The sequence below is a fragment of the Spodoptera frugiperda genome, chromosome 11 (genome assembly GCF_023101765.2).
Source record: "Spodoptera frugiperda isolate SF20-4 chromosome 11, AGI-APGP_CSIRO_Sfru_2.0, whole genome shotgun sequence".
Classification (NCBI taxonomy): Eukaryota; Metazoa; Arthropoda; class Insecta; order Lepidoptera; family Noctuidae; genus Spodoptera; species Spodoptera frugiperda.
Window position 1 is genome coordinate 5,043,482 of NC_064222.1, and position 18,300 is coordinate 5,061,781.

The 18,300-nt window shown below is 37.8% G+C and overlaps 1 protein-coding gene and 1 non-coding gene across 9 annotated transcripts in view; both read left to right on the top strand.

The window, feature by feature from the left end:
• LOC118275033 (prestin) overlaps positions 1-15,507 on the top strand; it is a 51,237-nt gene extending 35,730 nt beyond the window's left edge. For all 8 annotated transcript variants that reach the window (XM_050697004.1, XM_035592866.2, XM_035592867.2 and 5 more), the window contains 15 exons: positions 1,249-1,410; positions 2,046-2,191; positions 2,438-2,498; positions 2,903-2,988; positions 3,572-3,736; positions 4,340-4,444; positions 4,898-5,031; positions 5,397-5,559; positions 5,885-5,965; positions 6,794-6,957; positions 7,476-7,556; positions 7,982-8,105; positions 10,510-10,698; positions 11,717-11,843; positions 12,268-15,507. In XM_050697004.1, coding sequence (XP_050552961.1) covers positions 1,249-1,410; positions 2,046-2,191; positions 2,438-2,498; positions 2,903-2,988; positions 3,572-3,736; positions 4,340-4,444; positions 4,898-5,031; positions 5,397-5,559; positions 5,885-5,965; positions 6,794-6,957; positions 7,476-7,556; positions 7,982-8,105; positions 10,510-10,698; positions 11,717-11,843; positions 12,268-12,413 — 1,934 coding nt within the window. In that variant the 3' untranslated portion in view covers positions 12,414-15,507. The remainder of the gene's footprint in view (positions 1-1,248; positions 1,411-2,045; positions 2,192-2,437; positions 2,499-2,902; positions 2,989-3,571; positions 3,737-4,339; positions 4,445-4,897; positions 5,032-5,396; positions 5,560-5,884; positions 5,966-6,793; positions 6,958-7,475; positions 7,557-7,981; positions 8,106-10,509; positions 10,699-11,716; positions 11,844-12,267) is intronic.
• Trnag-ccc (transfer RNA glycine (anticodon CCC)) lies at positions 11,119-11,189 on the top strand. The gene has a single exon. It is a non-coding gene; the product is annotated as a tRNA-Gly (tRNA).
• Positions 15,508-18,300: the final 2,793 nt, after the last annotated feature.

Genomic DNA, 18,300 nt, shown 5'->3' on the forward strand with positions numbered 1-18,300 from the left:
TTTCCATAAATTAGAATCCCGTTTTGACTTGAAACTATTAGAACTTTATTCGATTAGTTCAGGAAGCCTTCAAAAGACGCCAAGCTTAGTGAGAGAGACTAAAGAGATTTTTACCTCACAAAAAGAACCCTGATGATAACAATTAGCACGCCCAAGGGTGGAGGTATTCCACATTGGGCACCCGTTTAAATGGCACCCAAGCTAATGGCACCCAGCATGTTCCACATTCGACACCCATAAGTATTTTTCGTGGGTGCCATTTGTGGAATAATTTTTAATTTTATTTTTTGTTCCACTAATGGCACCTGCGCATAAGTAGATGCTAGTGTTGGGAAGTTTACGTTTCTCAGCACGTTAAATAATGCCATTTGAACGGGTGCCCAATGTGGAAAACCTCCAAGGGTGTACTGAGGATGCTCTTAATAGACCAGCCTCCCAAGAGTGTGGTCCTATGTTGACACACACACTTGTATACAACATAATAATCTACTGCGTAGTTCCCTAATCTCTTTTGAAATTAACCACCGTAATTGAAATAAATTAGCAATAAGCTCTCCTAACTAGGAGACCATTATTATGTTATCTATATTTAATGGAACTATCAGCAAATGTACTGATATGTCACTCAAGTCACATCACCAAACTGTCAATGATGAGTGTCCCACTCTTCGTTAAGTGAATTGAAGTGTGATAGCATTAAGTTTTATTTTTATCTATTTTTCTTGTATACGTGTTTAGGCTAATGACTAGGTATACTATCACTGCTTCAATTCCCATACGTAACAAGAGCAACTAATCTTTTTTTATGGTATAAGCCGGTAAACGAACTTTCGGATCATCTGGTGGTAAGCAATCGCCGCCGCCCATGGACACTCGAAACACCAGTTACAAGTGCATTGCCAGCCTTTTGGGGGTTAGGAATTTAAGGGTTATTGGAGAATCGAGGATTGGGAAGATTGGGAAGGGGGGAATTAGGCCTCCGGTAACCTCACTCACACAACGAAACACAATACAAGCGTTGTTTCACGTCGGTTTTCTGTGAGGCCGTGGTATCACTCCGATCGAGCCGGCCCATTCGTGCCGAAGCATGGCTGTCACACACTTAAAAAACTTACTACTAAATTTGGAACAGGGGTAGATTATTGTCTGGAATAACACATAGGATACTTTTTATCCCTCGGCAACTCAAGCGAAGCCACTGGCAGATGCAAGGAGACAAATAAACACAAGATTTTTACTTCTTTACAGTGGGTGAGCGAGTGAAGAAAGTGGTAAGGAGCTGCGGTTTCGGAGCCTGTCTGAAGAACTCTATACCAATAGTGAAATGGCTGCCCAAGTACAGCTGCAAGAACTACATGCTGGGCGACCTGATCGCCGGCGCCACCACCGCCGTCATGCACATACCACAGGGTAAGCATATTCTAAAATATACTGTGATAACTACATCTAGAAATATACAAGGCGAATCTGAATGGGGCCGTCGGTAGAGGGCGCCCCAGACGGACATATAGCTACCAGATTGGCGATATATTAAAAAAGGGCCAAGAAGTACTTTTAACCGACGAGCATGCATGAAAATACTGATGACTGTTGATGAAGCAAAAAAGATGTGTAAAACCGTAGCAATTGGCGTTCCATAGTCTGCGCTTACCCCCATGGGAGACAGGCGTGAGGTTACGTATATATGAATAACTACATCTGTCATCTGTTCACAATAAACTCAAATACCACTTAACAGATTTCCATACAGTTTATACAAAAATATAGAGTAATTTCTTAAAGATGATTTAATTGTATAACTCGCAGTGATTTGAGAATCGTGGGCTCACACATGCTTTTTTTTGAGGGGGGAAAATCATCCAATGACTTCTCTCGCCGAGAGGGAGTGTCAGACTCTTACTGACTAAAAACCATCCTGTTCCTACTCCTACTCTTCGAGCCAGAGCCCCGGTAACCCGCTAGGTAGTCCGCAGCTCCGGGTCACATGTGGACTAAGTTTTAATTTGTAGCAGATTTAAATTTTTTTTTCGTTTATTTGTTTTCAGGCATGGCCTATGCGCTCCTGGCTGAAGTGCCCCCCATAGTGGGTCTGTACATGGCCTTCTTCCCTGTCCTAATCTATGTGATGCTTGGTACCTCACCCCATGTGTCCATGGGTACCTTCGCTGTAGCCTGTCTTATGGCTGGAAAGGTAAGAACTAAAGATTTTATGAATTGACTAGTTTAGTAGTTACTCTCACGCACTTTCATTTACTGCTCGGCTCCTATTAATCTTAGCGTGATATTTTATATCGATAACCTTCATCGATAGATGGACTGTCGAACAAAAAAAGATTAATACAATTCGAACCAGTAATTCCGAAGATTAGCGCGTTCAAACAAACAAACTTTTAAGACTTTTTTATTTATTCTAATTCGTTCTATATTTTATTTGCAGGTAGTAACACAGTTTGCGACCCCCGAAGCAGTAATTGCAAGTGCAACAAACGCCACGACTGGTAAGCACTGCGAATTTTGGAAAAAAATACGTAACTCACGTAGCGAGCTACGAGCTACGCCGTAGTAAGCTCGTAGCAAGATGAGACACGGCTTTTCAAGTTTTCATTTTATTCTTACTTTTAATCGATTTTTAATAATAGTGCCCCCAATTTAAACTGAATAAAAAATACATATCTACCTTTTATGTAATAAATATCGTGAGACATACTAAATTAATTGAAAATAACGATTTACTCACGTGAACTTGAGATGGATTCGCGAAATCAGCTCGCCGCTGCTCATAAATTAGAGTCCCGTTTTAACTTGAAACTAGTAGAGCTTTACTCGATCGAATTGAAAATAAGCATTTTTATCTACTTAATTATTATTTTTATAATAATGTTTCGTTTATTTCGTTTTTCAGTGATGGGTTTAGGAGCGGATGAAGAAATGATGTATAGTCCACTACAGGTTGTCAGCGTCGTTTGTCTGTTAGTCGGGATATTCCAGGTAATTTGGTATTTTGATATTCTGAAATTGCGCCTAATCTATTACAATAAGATCGCCCCTGTTCCAAAGAACTCATACGTGATTATTAGAACTTATGACGGGATATTTACCATGTTTATTCACTTTTGATCTTGATTAACTGGATCAGTTAATCCGTGATCATGGCGCTTGAAACAGTGCCGAAATATCGGAAACTCCTCAAAATCAATAAACATGGTAAATATCCCGTCATAAGTTCTAATAATAGTGTTAGTGACCATGTCAGTTTAAAAACTCATACGTGAGTGCTAAAGATATGACGTTACTAGTTTTCCGCACGCTGCTTCAGGTTTATTAAGTTGTGGTTATGGCACGTTTACAAAAAAATATGAACACGATATTTTTTAGTTTTAGTTTCAAAATTCACAAATAGTCCGCATACCAATTTTTAGGTTTAAAATTGCAGAATGCTCCATACAAAATGGAAGGATGGCCCTCATTTTAGGGAAGTGGAGGGTTGGAGTTAATATATTTGTTATGCATAACTTACTAACAATTCAGACTCTTTTCTTGAACGACATAACATTCAGCTCCTCTATTCCAGGTAATGATGTGGACGCTCCGTCTCGGCGCAGTCTCCACGCTGCTCTCAGAGCCCCTGGTCTCAGGGTTCACCACGGCAGCCTCCTTCCACGTACTGGCCTCACAACTAAAGGATCTCTTCGGAGTGAAACTCGTCAAACTACCTCCTAATTATAAAGTTATTGCTGTAAGTCTAGCTTTGATAATTATTATATTATAATAACTTTAATAATAATTAATCTTTATTCATAAACTCATATGTAGATTATCTTCATAGATAGATTGTTCTTCTTTTTTTTAAGAAATCTGTGATCTATGTTTATAAAGATACTCTAGACTCGAGTCTAGTCTAGACTAGCTCGAGCTAGTAGGAAAGTAACACGATATACAGTTTACGAGATGACTCGACTAGTTTCAAGCTGTGTTGGGGCCCATAATCGTGACTTACGCTTCGCTTGTCAGTTGTCAAACGAGCTTTAAGCAACTAATACCCATTTTCTTCCCAGTTTCTTAAAATGTAAGTGAAGTTGGTAAAACTTCAAATGTAAGTGAAGTTGGTAAAACTTCACTTACATTTTAAGAAACTCTTAAGCAAACATAAGTAACACTAACATTTTGGTTTTCCTATAAGTGATACCTAAAGAGAATGGGTTAGTTTAGGTGTTTCTTCTTAAAGTAACTTTTAGTTAAAAGATATTTGGTGAAAATACAGTTACCTACGTGATTGAACCGTATTACCTAATTTAGTCTTTCTTTACTGAATTTTAATTATGTATGCTTGTTTTTACAGACGTTTATAGAAGTGTGTAAGAACCTACCGAACCTGAACTGGGCGGCGTTCGTGATATCTTTCATCACGTGCCTCATCATCGCACTTAACAATGAAAGGTTAAAGGTATATATCGTTTGGCAAATAAATTATTAAATTGTTTAATTAGATTCTCAAAATATCGAGCTACGTGACAATCACAAAATTATTTACTAACAAAGAACAACCAAAAAAGGTGTCATAATCGACACGCTTGGAGTGGATTGGAGATTAAAGTTTAAGAGCAGAGTTTGTTTGTTTGAATGCGGTAATCTCCGGATTAACTGCTCCTAATTTAATAATTATTTTTGTGTTGGATATTCCATTTATTGACGAGAGTCATAGGCTATAAACCATCACAGTACAGCCAATAGGAGCTGAGCAGAGCGGGTAAACGCGACTGTATCGTTAGTACGCTATAAAAATTCAAAACTAAAGCAAGCACGAAATCTGTTATTGTATTGATAAATATATATACCTAATTTACTTTGTACTAAGAAAAATATACAATTTTAATTACCATGTTACCTCATCTTCCAGCCCTGGGTGAGCAAAAGATCTCGCGTGCCAGTCCCCATAGAGTTGTTGGCCATTGTGATCGGTACGTTAGCTTCGAGGTTCGGACACCTTCGTGAAACCTACGGCATCAGTCTTGTTGGACACATACCTACTGGGTAAGTGCTTAGCATACAACTTTTAGATAGACCAAAGAAGCTACTACATACCTACAATCACTAAGTTCACTAAAATCTGTCAATAATTATGATGTTACTTCCCCTCGATTGACACACCACACTAATATTATAAATGTGAATGTTTAACGGTAAAACGAGTACCTAGCTTCACTGACAGACAGACTGACAGACTATTATTTATTTCTTTATTTGTTGACGTTTCAAAAGTACCTAAGTAAATGGTTTAATTGGAATAAATGATTTGACTTTAATACAGTTATTTTTATCGTGCTAAGCTCGACTAGTTTCAAGTTACACCGGGACTCATACTCATATTTCAATTAATTTAAATAATATCTTTCCAGCCTCCCCACGCCAACAGTGCCCCCTCTAGAGCTGATGCCGGACATTGCCATCGACTGCTTTACCATCACCATGGTGACATACACCATTTCCATGTCTATGGCTCTCATCTTCGCGTCCAAAGACAAATATGAAGTTGATGCTAACCAGGAATTGTTGGCGCTGGTGAGTTACAGTAATTTTAAATGTAACGGTCTTTTTCAGAAATGGAATGTTAGGTTGCTAGTATGAAAAAATTGTCGCTGTGATGATAGTGTTGCCAGGATTTTTGTTTTTATTTTTTATAATTGATTTTATAGTCAGATTTAACAGTTACAGCAGAATTAATTATAAATTGCCTATTTATATTGCTTCTTTGTTGCTGTTATTAAATTAAAATAGAGGCAATTAACTGTTAAATTTTATTATAATCAATTGAAAATATTTGATAATTTGAATAATGGTATGAAATGGAACATTATGGTACTGATTTGCGATATTCTTTCCCCAGGGTGCCAGCAACATGTTCGCCTCATTCTTCGGCTGTTCACCATTCTGCGCCAGTCTGTCGAGGTCCTACATTCAATATCAGGTAAATGCTTACATATCTTACTATACCTTATCGACCATGCAAATTAGTTCTATTAAGTTTATGGCAGTTGTCCCACCAACGGCGAGTAAACGACTAACTATCGGCTATTTTCTCGCTCAAGAAACGTACAATAGATATACTTTCCGTGTAAACAAAAGAGATGCATATACAAATAGTTGATCGCTGACTGTTCACACTGCCGGCGAGTGCTCGCTTCACTAGTTTGTCGCTGAGCGACAAGAGCTATGAAAGATAACACTCGCTCGGCGACACTCGCCAAGCGATTAAAACTCACGCCGAGCGAGCAACCAGTGGTCATTTCTCTACAGTGCGTATCGTAGTGCGAGTAATCGCCCGCCTCACTCGCACACTCGCTTATAGCCGAGCTACACAAATATCAGAACTACACACTCGCTCGCCACGTCTCGCTTAACTCGTTTCTAGTTCTAGTTCTACTCGTTACTCGTTCATCGTTGTCGGTGGGACAACTGCCTAAGACCGTAGTAGCACTACGGTCGAGCCGTCTCATTCGTGCCGAAATGTGACTATCCCACGTGAAAATCTATCTAATTACATAATAATAAAAAAATGGGACTCCTAAAAATCTACAAAACAAAAAAAAAGGAAGTCGTATTAGTTACACTATTTATAGCTCAAGAACGACTTAATCGATTTGACAGAAAATTGAGCAGGAGACGAACTAAGGGTACTTTTATCCAAGAATTTCCCGAAAATCCTATGCTAAAAACAGGATTGCGAAGTCACGGGCAGAAGCTAGTCTCTTACAATAAACAACTCAATCACCCAATCCTATTTAACAATTTCCAGGCGGGCAGCAAGACGGGTATAACGTCGATAGTGAGCGCGACGCTGATCCTGTTCGTGCTGCTGTGGATCGGGCCGTTCTTCGAGCAGCTGCCGCGCTGCGTGCTCGCCTCCATCATCGTCGTCTCGCTCAAGGGCATGTTCATGCAGATATTCGAGCTTAAGAAGTAAGTACTGTGTAGTTTTAATTTTTAATCTCCCCAATAAAAGGACTTAAAAATCTAAGATTTGATCTTTTTTTGGTATAAGCCAGTAACAGAACAGACGGGATCACCTGATGATAAGCAATCGCCGCCGCTCTTGAATCACCGCTCTTGCGTTTTGAAAATTAGGAATTTAGGGGTTCTTTTGGGCTCCGGGCAACCTCACTCACGCAACGAAACACAACGCAAGCGTTGTTTTACGTCTCGTGGAATCACTCCTGTCGAGCCGGCCCATTTGTGCCGAAGCACGGCTCTTCCACAATTGATTTAGAAATTATTTGAAAGTATATAATTAAACCTACATAAATAAACAATTTCAAACCGTCCTCTTGAATCACTCTATGTATTATAAAAAACGCATAAAAAATGCGTAGTTTTGTAGATAAAAGCATAGGTAAATAGGGACAGACAGCAGAAATCGTCTTAGTTTTATATTAGTAGTAATCATATAATTATATATTAAGACACGTATTTATTTCCAGGTTCTGGGTGCTAAGTAAGCTGGACGCTCTGGTGTGGCTGGTGACGTTCCTGGTCACCTTGTGTATCAACATCGATATTGGGTGAGTAGCAACCTCAGCACTTCTACTATTTATTATGTTACCTAAACGAGCTCTATTTTTTAAACGTTAGCCCACACTAGGATTGCCTCCTGTGTCGTGGGTGTGTTTACAAACGTACAAGTTCACACACACATGACACCCAGACCCGAAACAACAATTTGTGGATCACACAAAGAGTTGTTCCGTAAGGGAATTAAACCTGCTTCATGTTACGCGGCAGACGATTGCTCAGCTGTCGCGCCAGCCTTTAAAACCCAAGTCTATTGTAGTTTATTGATTTGAGAAGTAGAAAAAGAAGAAAGTCCTATGACTCTTCTTTTCTTTTCTTTTTTTTTCATGGCCTATATATTAACCAGCTTAGACTCTATAGCTAATCTTAGCAAAATTTCTAGAACTAGTGCTTAACTTTATAATCTTCTTTTCAGTCTGGGAGCTGGTCTTCTCGCCAGTTTGGGAGCCCTATTCATTCGCTCGCAGAACCCTTACACCTGTCTCCTGGGCAAAGTGCTGGACACAGACTTGTACCTCGACATCAAGAGATACAGAGCGGTAAGTAGCATTTCATGAACAGCCTATAAGTGATTTTATTGTAACTTTCGTGAGACATACTAAATTAATTATTATGTTATCGGCTTACTCACGTAATGTTTTGACGAGGAACTCGACTAGTTTCAAGCCATGCTAGAGGCTCATATTCATGAGCAGCATTCCGCGACACACGCCTCTAGCATGGCTTGAAACTAGTCGAGTTCCTCGTCAAAAATTACGAGAGTAAGCCAACAACATAATAATTAACCTATCAGTGCCTACTGCTGACTTAAGTTCTCTTCTCGCATGGAGAAGGTTTGAGCATTAATTCGTTGTATGTCGGACCGCAAATCTACACAAAATACTATGTGTTTTCTTTTGTGTCTTATATACCGACAGACCAGAGATTAATAACTACGGTTGCTCAATGCGGGTTGGCGATTTCAAACTTATAATTAGAAATTATAAGCTAGGTTTCCTCACGATGTTTTGTCAGTGGTGTCTAAATATTCTTAGAAAGTACATATAATTCGGAAAAAGTCACATTGGTATTTGCCATGTTTCGAACCCGCATCCTCAGCATGAGAAGCGAGTCTTAGGCCTCGGCCTCGAATTTTGCGGGCAGCGGGGCGGCGGCGGCGGCGGCGCGGCAGCGGCAGGATCTTATGCGTATAATCAAATGGACCGGTTTTCGAACACAGCGGCGGCGGAGCGGCGCGGGAGCGGGCAACGAGCGGTGCACTCCAGTCAAGCGGTGACCGCCCGCGTTGCGCGTCTGCATTGTAGTATAGTGTTGTGTACCTACACTTTTTTTGTGACGTATCAAAATGTCCTCGGACGTGCAAGAGCAAATGATTTCGGCAATCTTTGAGAGGACACCCATACGGAACAGCAAAGATGTGAACCATAAAAATAGAAGAAAAATTAACCAATTATGGGAAGAAATAAAAAACGAACTGAATATTGAAGACTAAAGCAAAAACTGAAATCACTCTTGATAGTTTCAAGAATATAGTCAAAAGTTTCTACACTCATTCTAGTGTAGTCGTAGAATTTGTCGGGATTTTGTCTCTGTTCTTCATAATTTCGATAAAACTCGCCATTTATTTTCCTTGCCCTATAGTAGGTCTTCTTCTTTTGCCCACAGTAAATCGAGCGTTAGGAATAAATTTGAATCAAAAAGATTTCGTTCGCTAATAAAAACAAATATCTCGACAACACAACCACGAACACAACACTACACCGCTGTAGTGCCGCGCGATCTGCCCGCTAGTTTCGAGAACGGGTCCGCCGCCGCCGCTCCGCTCCCGCGCCGCCGCCGCCGCCGCCCCGCTGCCCGCAAAATTCGAGGCTGAGGCCTTAAACCTCGCCTTCACAGCGGCCAATCAGAGGGCTGAACGCGCTCTCATTTCGTTTTCGTTGAACGTAAAGTAAACTCGTACTAAGGGTACTGATCACTTGATCAGCGAAAAATATTCACAAAAATGTAATAAAACAAAACATTTAAGACGGCAGAAGTATTTTATTAGTGAACAACAGGACTTCAAATGTAGATAAAATCGTTAGTTAACATGAGTTCGGTACAGACCCAGTAATAAAAGTACATGGAAATCATGATGCTTGATTATTGGGGTCTTAGCTTCTTAATTCACGCTTGGCAGCATCCCTCGACTGACGATATCGACTTCATTATTGTTGTAGATATTTAATATTAATAACTGGGCGGCACACATTACTGATAAGTAGATAAATGTAAAAATAATCCACTTTACAAAGTCAAATAGTCCGATCTCATAGTTGGATGAATAGGCGTACGTTTTATCAGAAATTAGACGCATTTTACTTAACCCTTTTTATATGAGGGCTGTTGGTGTTATTCAACATGTTTTCGCTGCTATTGTTTTAATGATATTTTCTAATCGTTTTTGCTTTTCGTGCCCGTCATTTTTCTATAATGAAGTGACGTGTTTTAGTTTGACATGACGTTTGATTTTCTTTTTTTTGGGGTTAATATGAGTGGTACTTTTTTTAGTTTTGTATTGAGGTCTTATGTCAATAAACTATTGATACTGATCTCCTTTATTGGAACTATATTTACCGGATGGAGCGGTAGGGTATGGTGGACGTGTGACCCTCTTGTTTTTAGGGAAGGAATCTACGATTTTAGTCGGACTCTTACCGACTAAAACCACACACTCCTTTCCAAAACCTGCTGTCTGACGCACGTCGTAAGATAAGAGGAAGATGTCTAAATGAGGATTACTCCACATTTAAAAATAAAAAAGGTGTGGTGGACGCTGCCTTTGCCTCCCAAGCTCGCTAGCTGTGCGTGTAGATACGGTGGTGTTTAAATCTAATTCTTCATACTTTTATCTCTCTCTTTGTTCCATTTAAACTTAATTTAATTATAACTATTCTATTCTAGGCTGAAGAACTCCCCGGCATCAAAATCTTCCACTACTGCGGTGGATTGAACTTCGCCACGAAGAATTTGTTCAGAAAGAAGTTGTTCGAGAAGATCGGCTACATGAAGCCCGCGGAGGTCGCTCATGATGAGGACAATAACCTCACCAAGAGTGAGTCTTACGAGTGGGATCCTACTCTTAGTAACAGGGTAAGTTCTTACTTATATTTATTTCTTTATAGTCTAAAGAAAGCAATGTTTTTCTTCTAGATTTTTCCCAAGGTGAGTTGAGGTGCATGCAAGTCTCTTATCAGGGGTCTCGGGTTCGATTCCTGGGTCGGGCAAAGTATTACTGGGCTTTTTCGGTTTTTCGAAAATTTCTCGGTGGTAGCACGGAGTCTGGAAATGTGCCCAGTATATGGCAATAGACTCACCCCCTATTACATGGGACTTATAACACAAATGGTGAAAAGTTGGTGTATATTGTGTAGCGGTATTACGCGACGTAATGTACACCTCTGCCTACCCCTTAGGGGATAAAAGGCGTCACGTGAGTTGAGGTAAATGTTGAGTAGGTATAACTAAGTACATATGTATCAGTTACATAAGTATTTCGTCATTAATATTCAAGCACTGCTGGTGTAGTGGTATCATGCAAGATTCCCATTCTTGCGACCCGGGTTCGATTCCCGGGCAGTGCATTTCTTTTTGCTTTGGGATCTTGACTAATCGACGGCTCGACATGCTTTCAAAAGAATTTTAATATCGCCGTAATAATATACTCTCAATTAGAGCTGTTTTATCCCTAAGGCAAACTAGATTTAGAAAGGGTGGGAGAGCCATGCTTCGGCACGAATGGGCCGGCTCGACCGGAGTGATACCACGGCCACACAGATAACCGACGTGAAACAACGCTTGCGTTGTGTGAGTGATGTTACCGGAGGCCCAATTACCTCCCTTCCCAAACTCCGATTGCCCAACAACGCTTAAATTCCAAACCCCCAAAAGGCCGGCAATACACTTGTAACGTCTCTGGTGTTTTGGGTGTCCATGGGCGGCGGCGATTGCTTACCATCGGGTGATCTATCTGCTCGTTTACTGACAAAGAGCGGAGGCAGCGCCAAAGAGAATTAGGGGCATCTATGAGGTCCCCTGTTAGGCTCTACTGTTAATATATTTTTCTCTAATGTCATTTACTAGGTAATATTCATATTTATTTTCTTCACAGGTACAATGTGTGATAGTAGATGTAACGGCATTGTCTTACGTGGACGGACCTGGCATCAAGAGCCTGGTGGCGGCGCAGAAAGAATTAGTTTCCAACAATATTAATGTTCTACTCGCAGGAGCTAACGGTAAATAATTCATAAAGTATTTCTTTTTAAGGACGGAAAATCATCCGATTACTTATCCCGTTTTCCCGGGAGAGTGTCAGACTCTTACTGGCTAAAAACCACTCCGACTCCTGTTGTTCAAGTCAGAGCCCCGCTAAACCCGCTAGATAGTCCGCAGCTCCGGATATCCATAAAGTCTAATCTTTTAGTTTTAATATCCAATAAGGTTAAGTGACAGATATCAGATTTGGCGCCATTTTTGTGAAGATATTTATTGTCTGTAGTCTGTGGTAATATTTTTTTTAGATAAAGAGTATAAAAAAGTATTTAATTTCTTAAATGCAGTATTGTTTTTTTTCTGAGTTTAATATGATAATTGTGGAACAGTGACGATTTAGACGAGTTAAGAAGTTCATAAACATTAATGACAATTTTCTCTCCACAGGTCCAGTGTTAGAAATGATAGACAGGTACAACTCAATAGAAACAGACATACTACAAATGGAAACGTTCCCAACAGTGCACGACGCAGTGTTATTCTATAAATATCTAGAATCTAAGAAACATGTCACCGTCACCGTAACCACGTGAGCCTTAAAGAACTTCCCTTAGGGAATAAAGTAGTCAAAAACCATTGAAATTGACATTCAGTAATTTGACATTGACATTTAATATATTTTGACAGTTGACAGATGTCAGATTACTGAATGCAATGTTCAATGTTGAATTATAGTGATCATAGGTTGTATTATAGCGAAAAAAAATAGGTCAATCAAAACACTATCCTATATTTTTCTTCCTTTTTATTTTTTAAATTACCCTGGGATTTTCTTTATGATTTTTCCTTTTAAGTGCTCATTTTTGTATACCTAACCTACAGTCTGTATTTTAAGAATACGTTATACGATCTTAAAGATCAAGGCAGAATGTAGAAATGTTTGAATTATTTAATTTTATATCACAGTCTAGAAAATATTTGGTAAAATATTTCCTAGTGGCTTGTGAATGATGCACCAAAAAGGTCGCAAATCGCAATCTTTGCCATTCTGCCAAAACCTTACACACAAAAGCGCCATTTTGTTTTTACCTCGGTCTTTATCCTAAAATACCTAGTTCCTACTATAAATCCATTAATTAATTAATAAGTAAAGTGCAGTAAGAAACATACAGGGTAAATGTAAAAATAAAATATAATGAATACTAGTAAATATTATACAGTTTACACGCTTATTATGGATCGACTTAATTATGTAATAATTATAAACAATATTATCTTAAAATGTAATCTGATTTGGGGCTATTTATATTTATAGTAGATGTCAGATATGGCCTTTAAAATCAGTCATATAGGGTGACTGGTAATAATTAGTGTCGGATATTTAAACACGTGATTGTACCCATGATAACAAACCACTTTTCCAAAGAAACTTTTTTACTCATTAGTTTTATTTTTATCACAATAACAAAACGAGTGTACAAAAAAGTTTATTTGGGAAAGTTGTTTGTAATCATGAGTAAAATCACGTGTTTAAATATCCGACACTAATTATTACCAGTCACCCAATATGTATTAAAATGTAGAAAGGAACCACGATCAATATCGATTAGAAATCTTTATAAACAAATCATGTATAAAATTACATTTGAATTCTCTGTTCGTAATTTAATAACAGAGAATAATTTAATGATTTTGTTATCGGCTTACTCGCGTAACTGTTTGACAAGGAACTCGATTAGTTTCAAGCCATGCTAGAGGCTCATATTCATGAGTAGTATTCAGCGACAGTCGCCGCGTAGTGTGAAGTGTGAAACTAGCCGAATCCCTCGTCAAACAGTTACGTGAGTAAGCCGATAGCATAATAATTAATTTAGTATGTCTCACGAAAGTTATAATAAAGTGGAAAAGAATTTACTGTAGTTGTCAGAATTTCTTCATTGGGGAATTCAAATGTATAAACATTATAAGACCAATTAACTAGAGCTGCCAATGGAAAGGACGTTTGTAGTCCCACAAATTTTTATCCAATAAAAAATTGGTTACCAATATATCGGAAACTAGTACTTAAAGTACTAATAAAATTATTTTACTTGTTGTTTTAAGAGATGTTTAGGGGCCTGTTTCATAATGTCTAATTAAGTTGTGCTTAGTGTAACTACAACTATGCACTTTCCACAAAAGTTTCTACCTACCACAGTGTGTGTATATATTACTGAATCGATACGATCTTTAAACCTTAAAAAAAAAACCTACATCGTCTTTTTTTAGAAAGTCGGCAGATCTTCTGTCTCTCTGATGTTTCACTGATTCCTTTGTCCATGAGCGGTGCTGATCGCTTACCAGCAGGCGGATCACCGTCTGCTCGTTTAGCCCTGATACCATAAAAAACTGATACATATTTTTCTTACGGATTTTTTATGGGATCAGCCAGCAAACGAGGAGACCATTCGTACCACCAGAAATCCAGAAATTAGAAAAAGTGTGTTGCTGATCTTTTGCATACAGGTTAGAGATTGGCTCTATTTTTGCATCTAGTTTCACTTTGTGAAAGATATATTAATGTTAAAAACATTATATTTTTATTAAGTATGTATATCAAATAATCAGTCAATTACACTTAGTTAAACATTGTGAATCAGGCCCTTAATGTATGAATATTGTGTTATATAATCAAAGTGCGCTGTTATTATTATTATTGTACAATACCTAGTGTCATAGATTTTTACTTAAAAATCTGTACTTATGTTAGTATGATTATTTATTTTTATCGTCTCGTCGTAAGCTTTTTCTGTGAAGTTTTGGGCGCCATCGGATGGATTGCATTGTGGCAACCAAACACAGTTGATACATAATATATTCGAGCACATGGAATTGTGCAGTCTGCCCAGTTATTTGTTATTTAAGAACGAAAATAAAAAGAATGTGACCATTGGTTGACTACCAAGCTGACTAATGGTTGCAACAGATATGGCTTCATTAAAAACCATATAGGTATGTATAATAGGGATGATGACGGGGTATGAAATTTAAACATACTTTTTTCGAAATGTCAATAACGATATTTTCTATGAAATAGTGCGCTATAACGTCATCAATTTTTTACGTCAAATAGCAGACTTAGCTCAAAATTAGCTAGAAAAATTTGAAAAGTAAGTAAATTAACAAATCTATGAATGAAAGTGTGATTCTTTTCGAATATTAAATTTGATTGTAGGTATTGAAAAGTCGAAATAATTTATTATTGACTGAGTAAACTACCCAATTGTATGTCTGTAAAAACATTCACGAGACGAAAATTTAGAAGACAGAAGATTAACCTTTCGTGCTGTATAAGACAACAATAGAAAATACATTGTGTCTCGCGTAGATCTGCGTTCCGTGTTCAATATCGACTGCGCGCAGTTGCTTCTATGCAGTCCATCTGATGATTCCCTTTAATGTAATAAAAATATTTAAATATGAATGAAATAGTAAGTTATGAAGTATATTTTTGTAATCATTGCTTATTTGTATGTGCCTAGTGAAATGCAGATTATAATTATTATAATACGTAATATTTGTGAAAGCAATATCTTATAGTACTTAATGTTTTGTAAGAACCAATCGAATATAGGTAAATGTTATATGTTAAACAATATATTAATGTTATATTAAACTTAAATAAAACACTGCCTTGTTCCTTGTTCATTGAATAATTGTGCTTTCGAGTTCGATTCCCGAATAAAGCGTGAAATGGAATAGATTTTCCGTATGTTTTCCCCTGTGTTTGGGGATGAGGGTACGACGGAATATTTCCTACATTTTTATATAATAATTATCGTGAAGTAACACTAAATTAATTGAAAATAATAGCTTCCCTTTCCTTGAGTTGCGTGACGTCACTGCGTGTGCGCGCTGCTCATGAATGAGAGTCCCGATGTGACTTGAAACTAGTAGAGGTTTACTCGATTAGTTCACGTGAGTGAGATGTTATTTTCAATTAATTTAGTGTCCTGCATGGTTCTTAACACCGATATGATGACTCTGGTGTTGCAAATTTATTTAGACTACGGAATCCGCTTACCATCAGGCGGGTTATGTACCATAAACTTGGTCGCTAACTCGCTACCAATAGTAGTATAAAAAGCACGAATCCTACAATTGTGCCCAGTCTTTCGCATTAAGCTTAGCCTATCTAATTACGTAAAGTAATTAGCTAATAAAAAAAAGGTAATTTAAAAAACTAAAAAACCCGACTGCGTTTCTTCATAACATTCAAATGAAAAAACCCTAAAACAAGAATACAAGAAAAATTTAAGCAGTCGGGACCCATTATAGAATGCCAGCCGTATGTGCCCCTCACTAAGTCTTCATAATATTTAGAATGGGTCCCGACTGCTTAAATTTTTCTTGTATTCTTGTTTTAGGGTTTTTTCATTTGAATGTTATGAAGAAACGCAGTCGGGTTTTTTAGTTTTTTAAATTACCTTTTTTTATTTTATTTTCTTTTAGTTTTATTATTTATTATATTTTGATATATCTAGTGTCACTCTCACAGTAAATACGAATCAAACGACCCCTATCAAGCCATCGAGTCGTTTAGGCTAGAGAGTGGGCAATATTCGAATTTGGCGCTAAAAATCCGCCATTTTGTTTTTATTTTTTATTTTTATACATCCAGTGTCACTCTCACAGTAAATACAAATTTAACGACACCTCTCAAGCCAAAATCTATCGATTCATTCAGGCTAGAGAGTGAGCAATATTCGAATTTGGCGCCAAAAATCCGCCATTTTGTTTTTTTTAACATTTTGATATATCCAGTGTCACTCTCACAGTAAATACGAATCTAACGACACCTCTCAAGTCAAAATCCATCAAGCCGTTTAGGCTGCAGAGCGTGCCAAACAATTATACATACATACATACATACATACATACATACATACATACATACATACATACTCTCGAAAAACATAACCCTCCTTCTGGCGCAGTCGGGTAAAAATGTGTGTAGAACAGCAGGTCAAGCTACCCCAATCAGTCAATTATTTTCATCGGATTTTGGACTCTATATCAAAGTCATAAAGTGGAAAATCCAATAAAAACAAAAAGGAGTACTTTGACCTGCTACCTACTGTATGTAATTACTTTAAATGCATCTGTGCCTTACGGCCGAACTCAGAGTCATTTATAATGATTACGTAACCCTTAACAACAGTGATGATGACGGGGTTGGAAAATTAAAAATCTATATAGTCCGTCAATTAGGTAATGAAATAATATTAGAAACGTATTATTTTGCTTTGTCGTACGAAAACAACACTTAGATAAAACGAACCAAAGTTTAGGAGTGGACGCTAGCTACATCATTTGTATCCGTAAGAAAACAAAAAATACGTGTCGATTGTTTTAAAATAATCTACCAGACGGACATTAAAATAGAAATTAGTCATTTGCCCTATTGTTTTTGGAACAAAATCGTAACTAAGAAATAGTTTAAGTAATTATTAAATGTCTCTGAGTACGGCAGTTAGTCTTTCGAAGTATATAAGGCTATGTTTTCACTATAATATAGACAAGCAAAGAACTATTAAGAAATATTAAGATTAGATATAAATATTGCTTAATACAAATACTAGACGAGTAGTAAGCAGTTATGTGAGAAAATGTATTTATTTTGAAATCTGTTGTGATATTTAGTACCTAATGAATTGTACATAATGTACTTAGAATGTATAAAATATAAATATATTGAATATATTTTAAATTTTGTTTCATTATACCTATACTAGTGATAGTTCACTTTTACCGACTTCAAAAAAGGAGGTACTGTGTTCGGATGTTTGTGTTTTTGTTCACCGATTACTCCGCCAATCGTGGACAGATTTTCAAAATTCTTGACACCAATTTCTAACCTGTCAGTGGGTGGGTAACTAATGGTATTTTTTTGCTTTTTAGTTTTTAGACTCCGGGCTACGGCGTCCCCAAAATGCGTAAGCAAAAAATAAAAACTTAAGTGGATGATTTTCCCCTCCCAAAAATAAAGAAGAAAAGGGCATCACCCAAACAAATATTTGTACGGGACGTTTTTGCCAAGGCCCGCTAAGCCACTGACATCCGGAGCTGCGGACTACCTAGCGGGTTTACCGGGGCTCGGGCTCGAAAAGCAGGAGAAGGAACGGGGTGGTTTTTAGTCAGAAAGAGTCTGACACTCCCTCTCGCCTCGCCCAAGGCGAGAGAAGTCATTGGACGATTTTCCCCGCTCAAAAGAAAAAACGCCACTGACATGTAATATGTTTGATATCCCTCTGAAACACGACACTGGTAAGTGGTAACCGCAATCACAAATATCAAGTAAAAAAATAAAATATATCTACCTAAAAATCTCCTTCACAACAGCCTTAGTAGTAAATGTAGCGAGACTAAACCCCGACTAAACAGTAGATAGTCTTGTAGCTAATGTAGTGTAGTACCTACGGCTGATTACTGGCTTACACT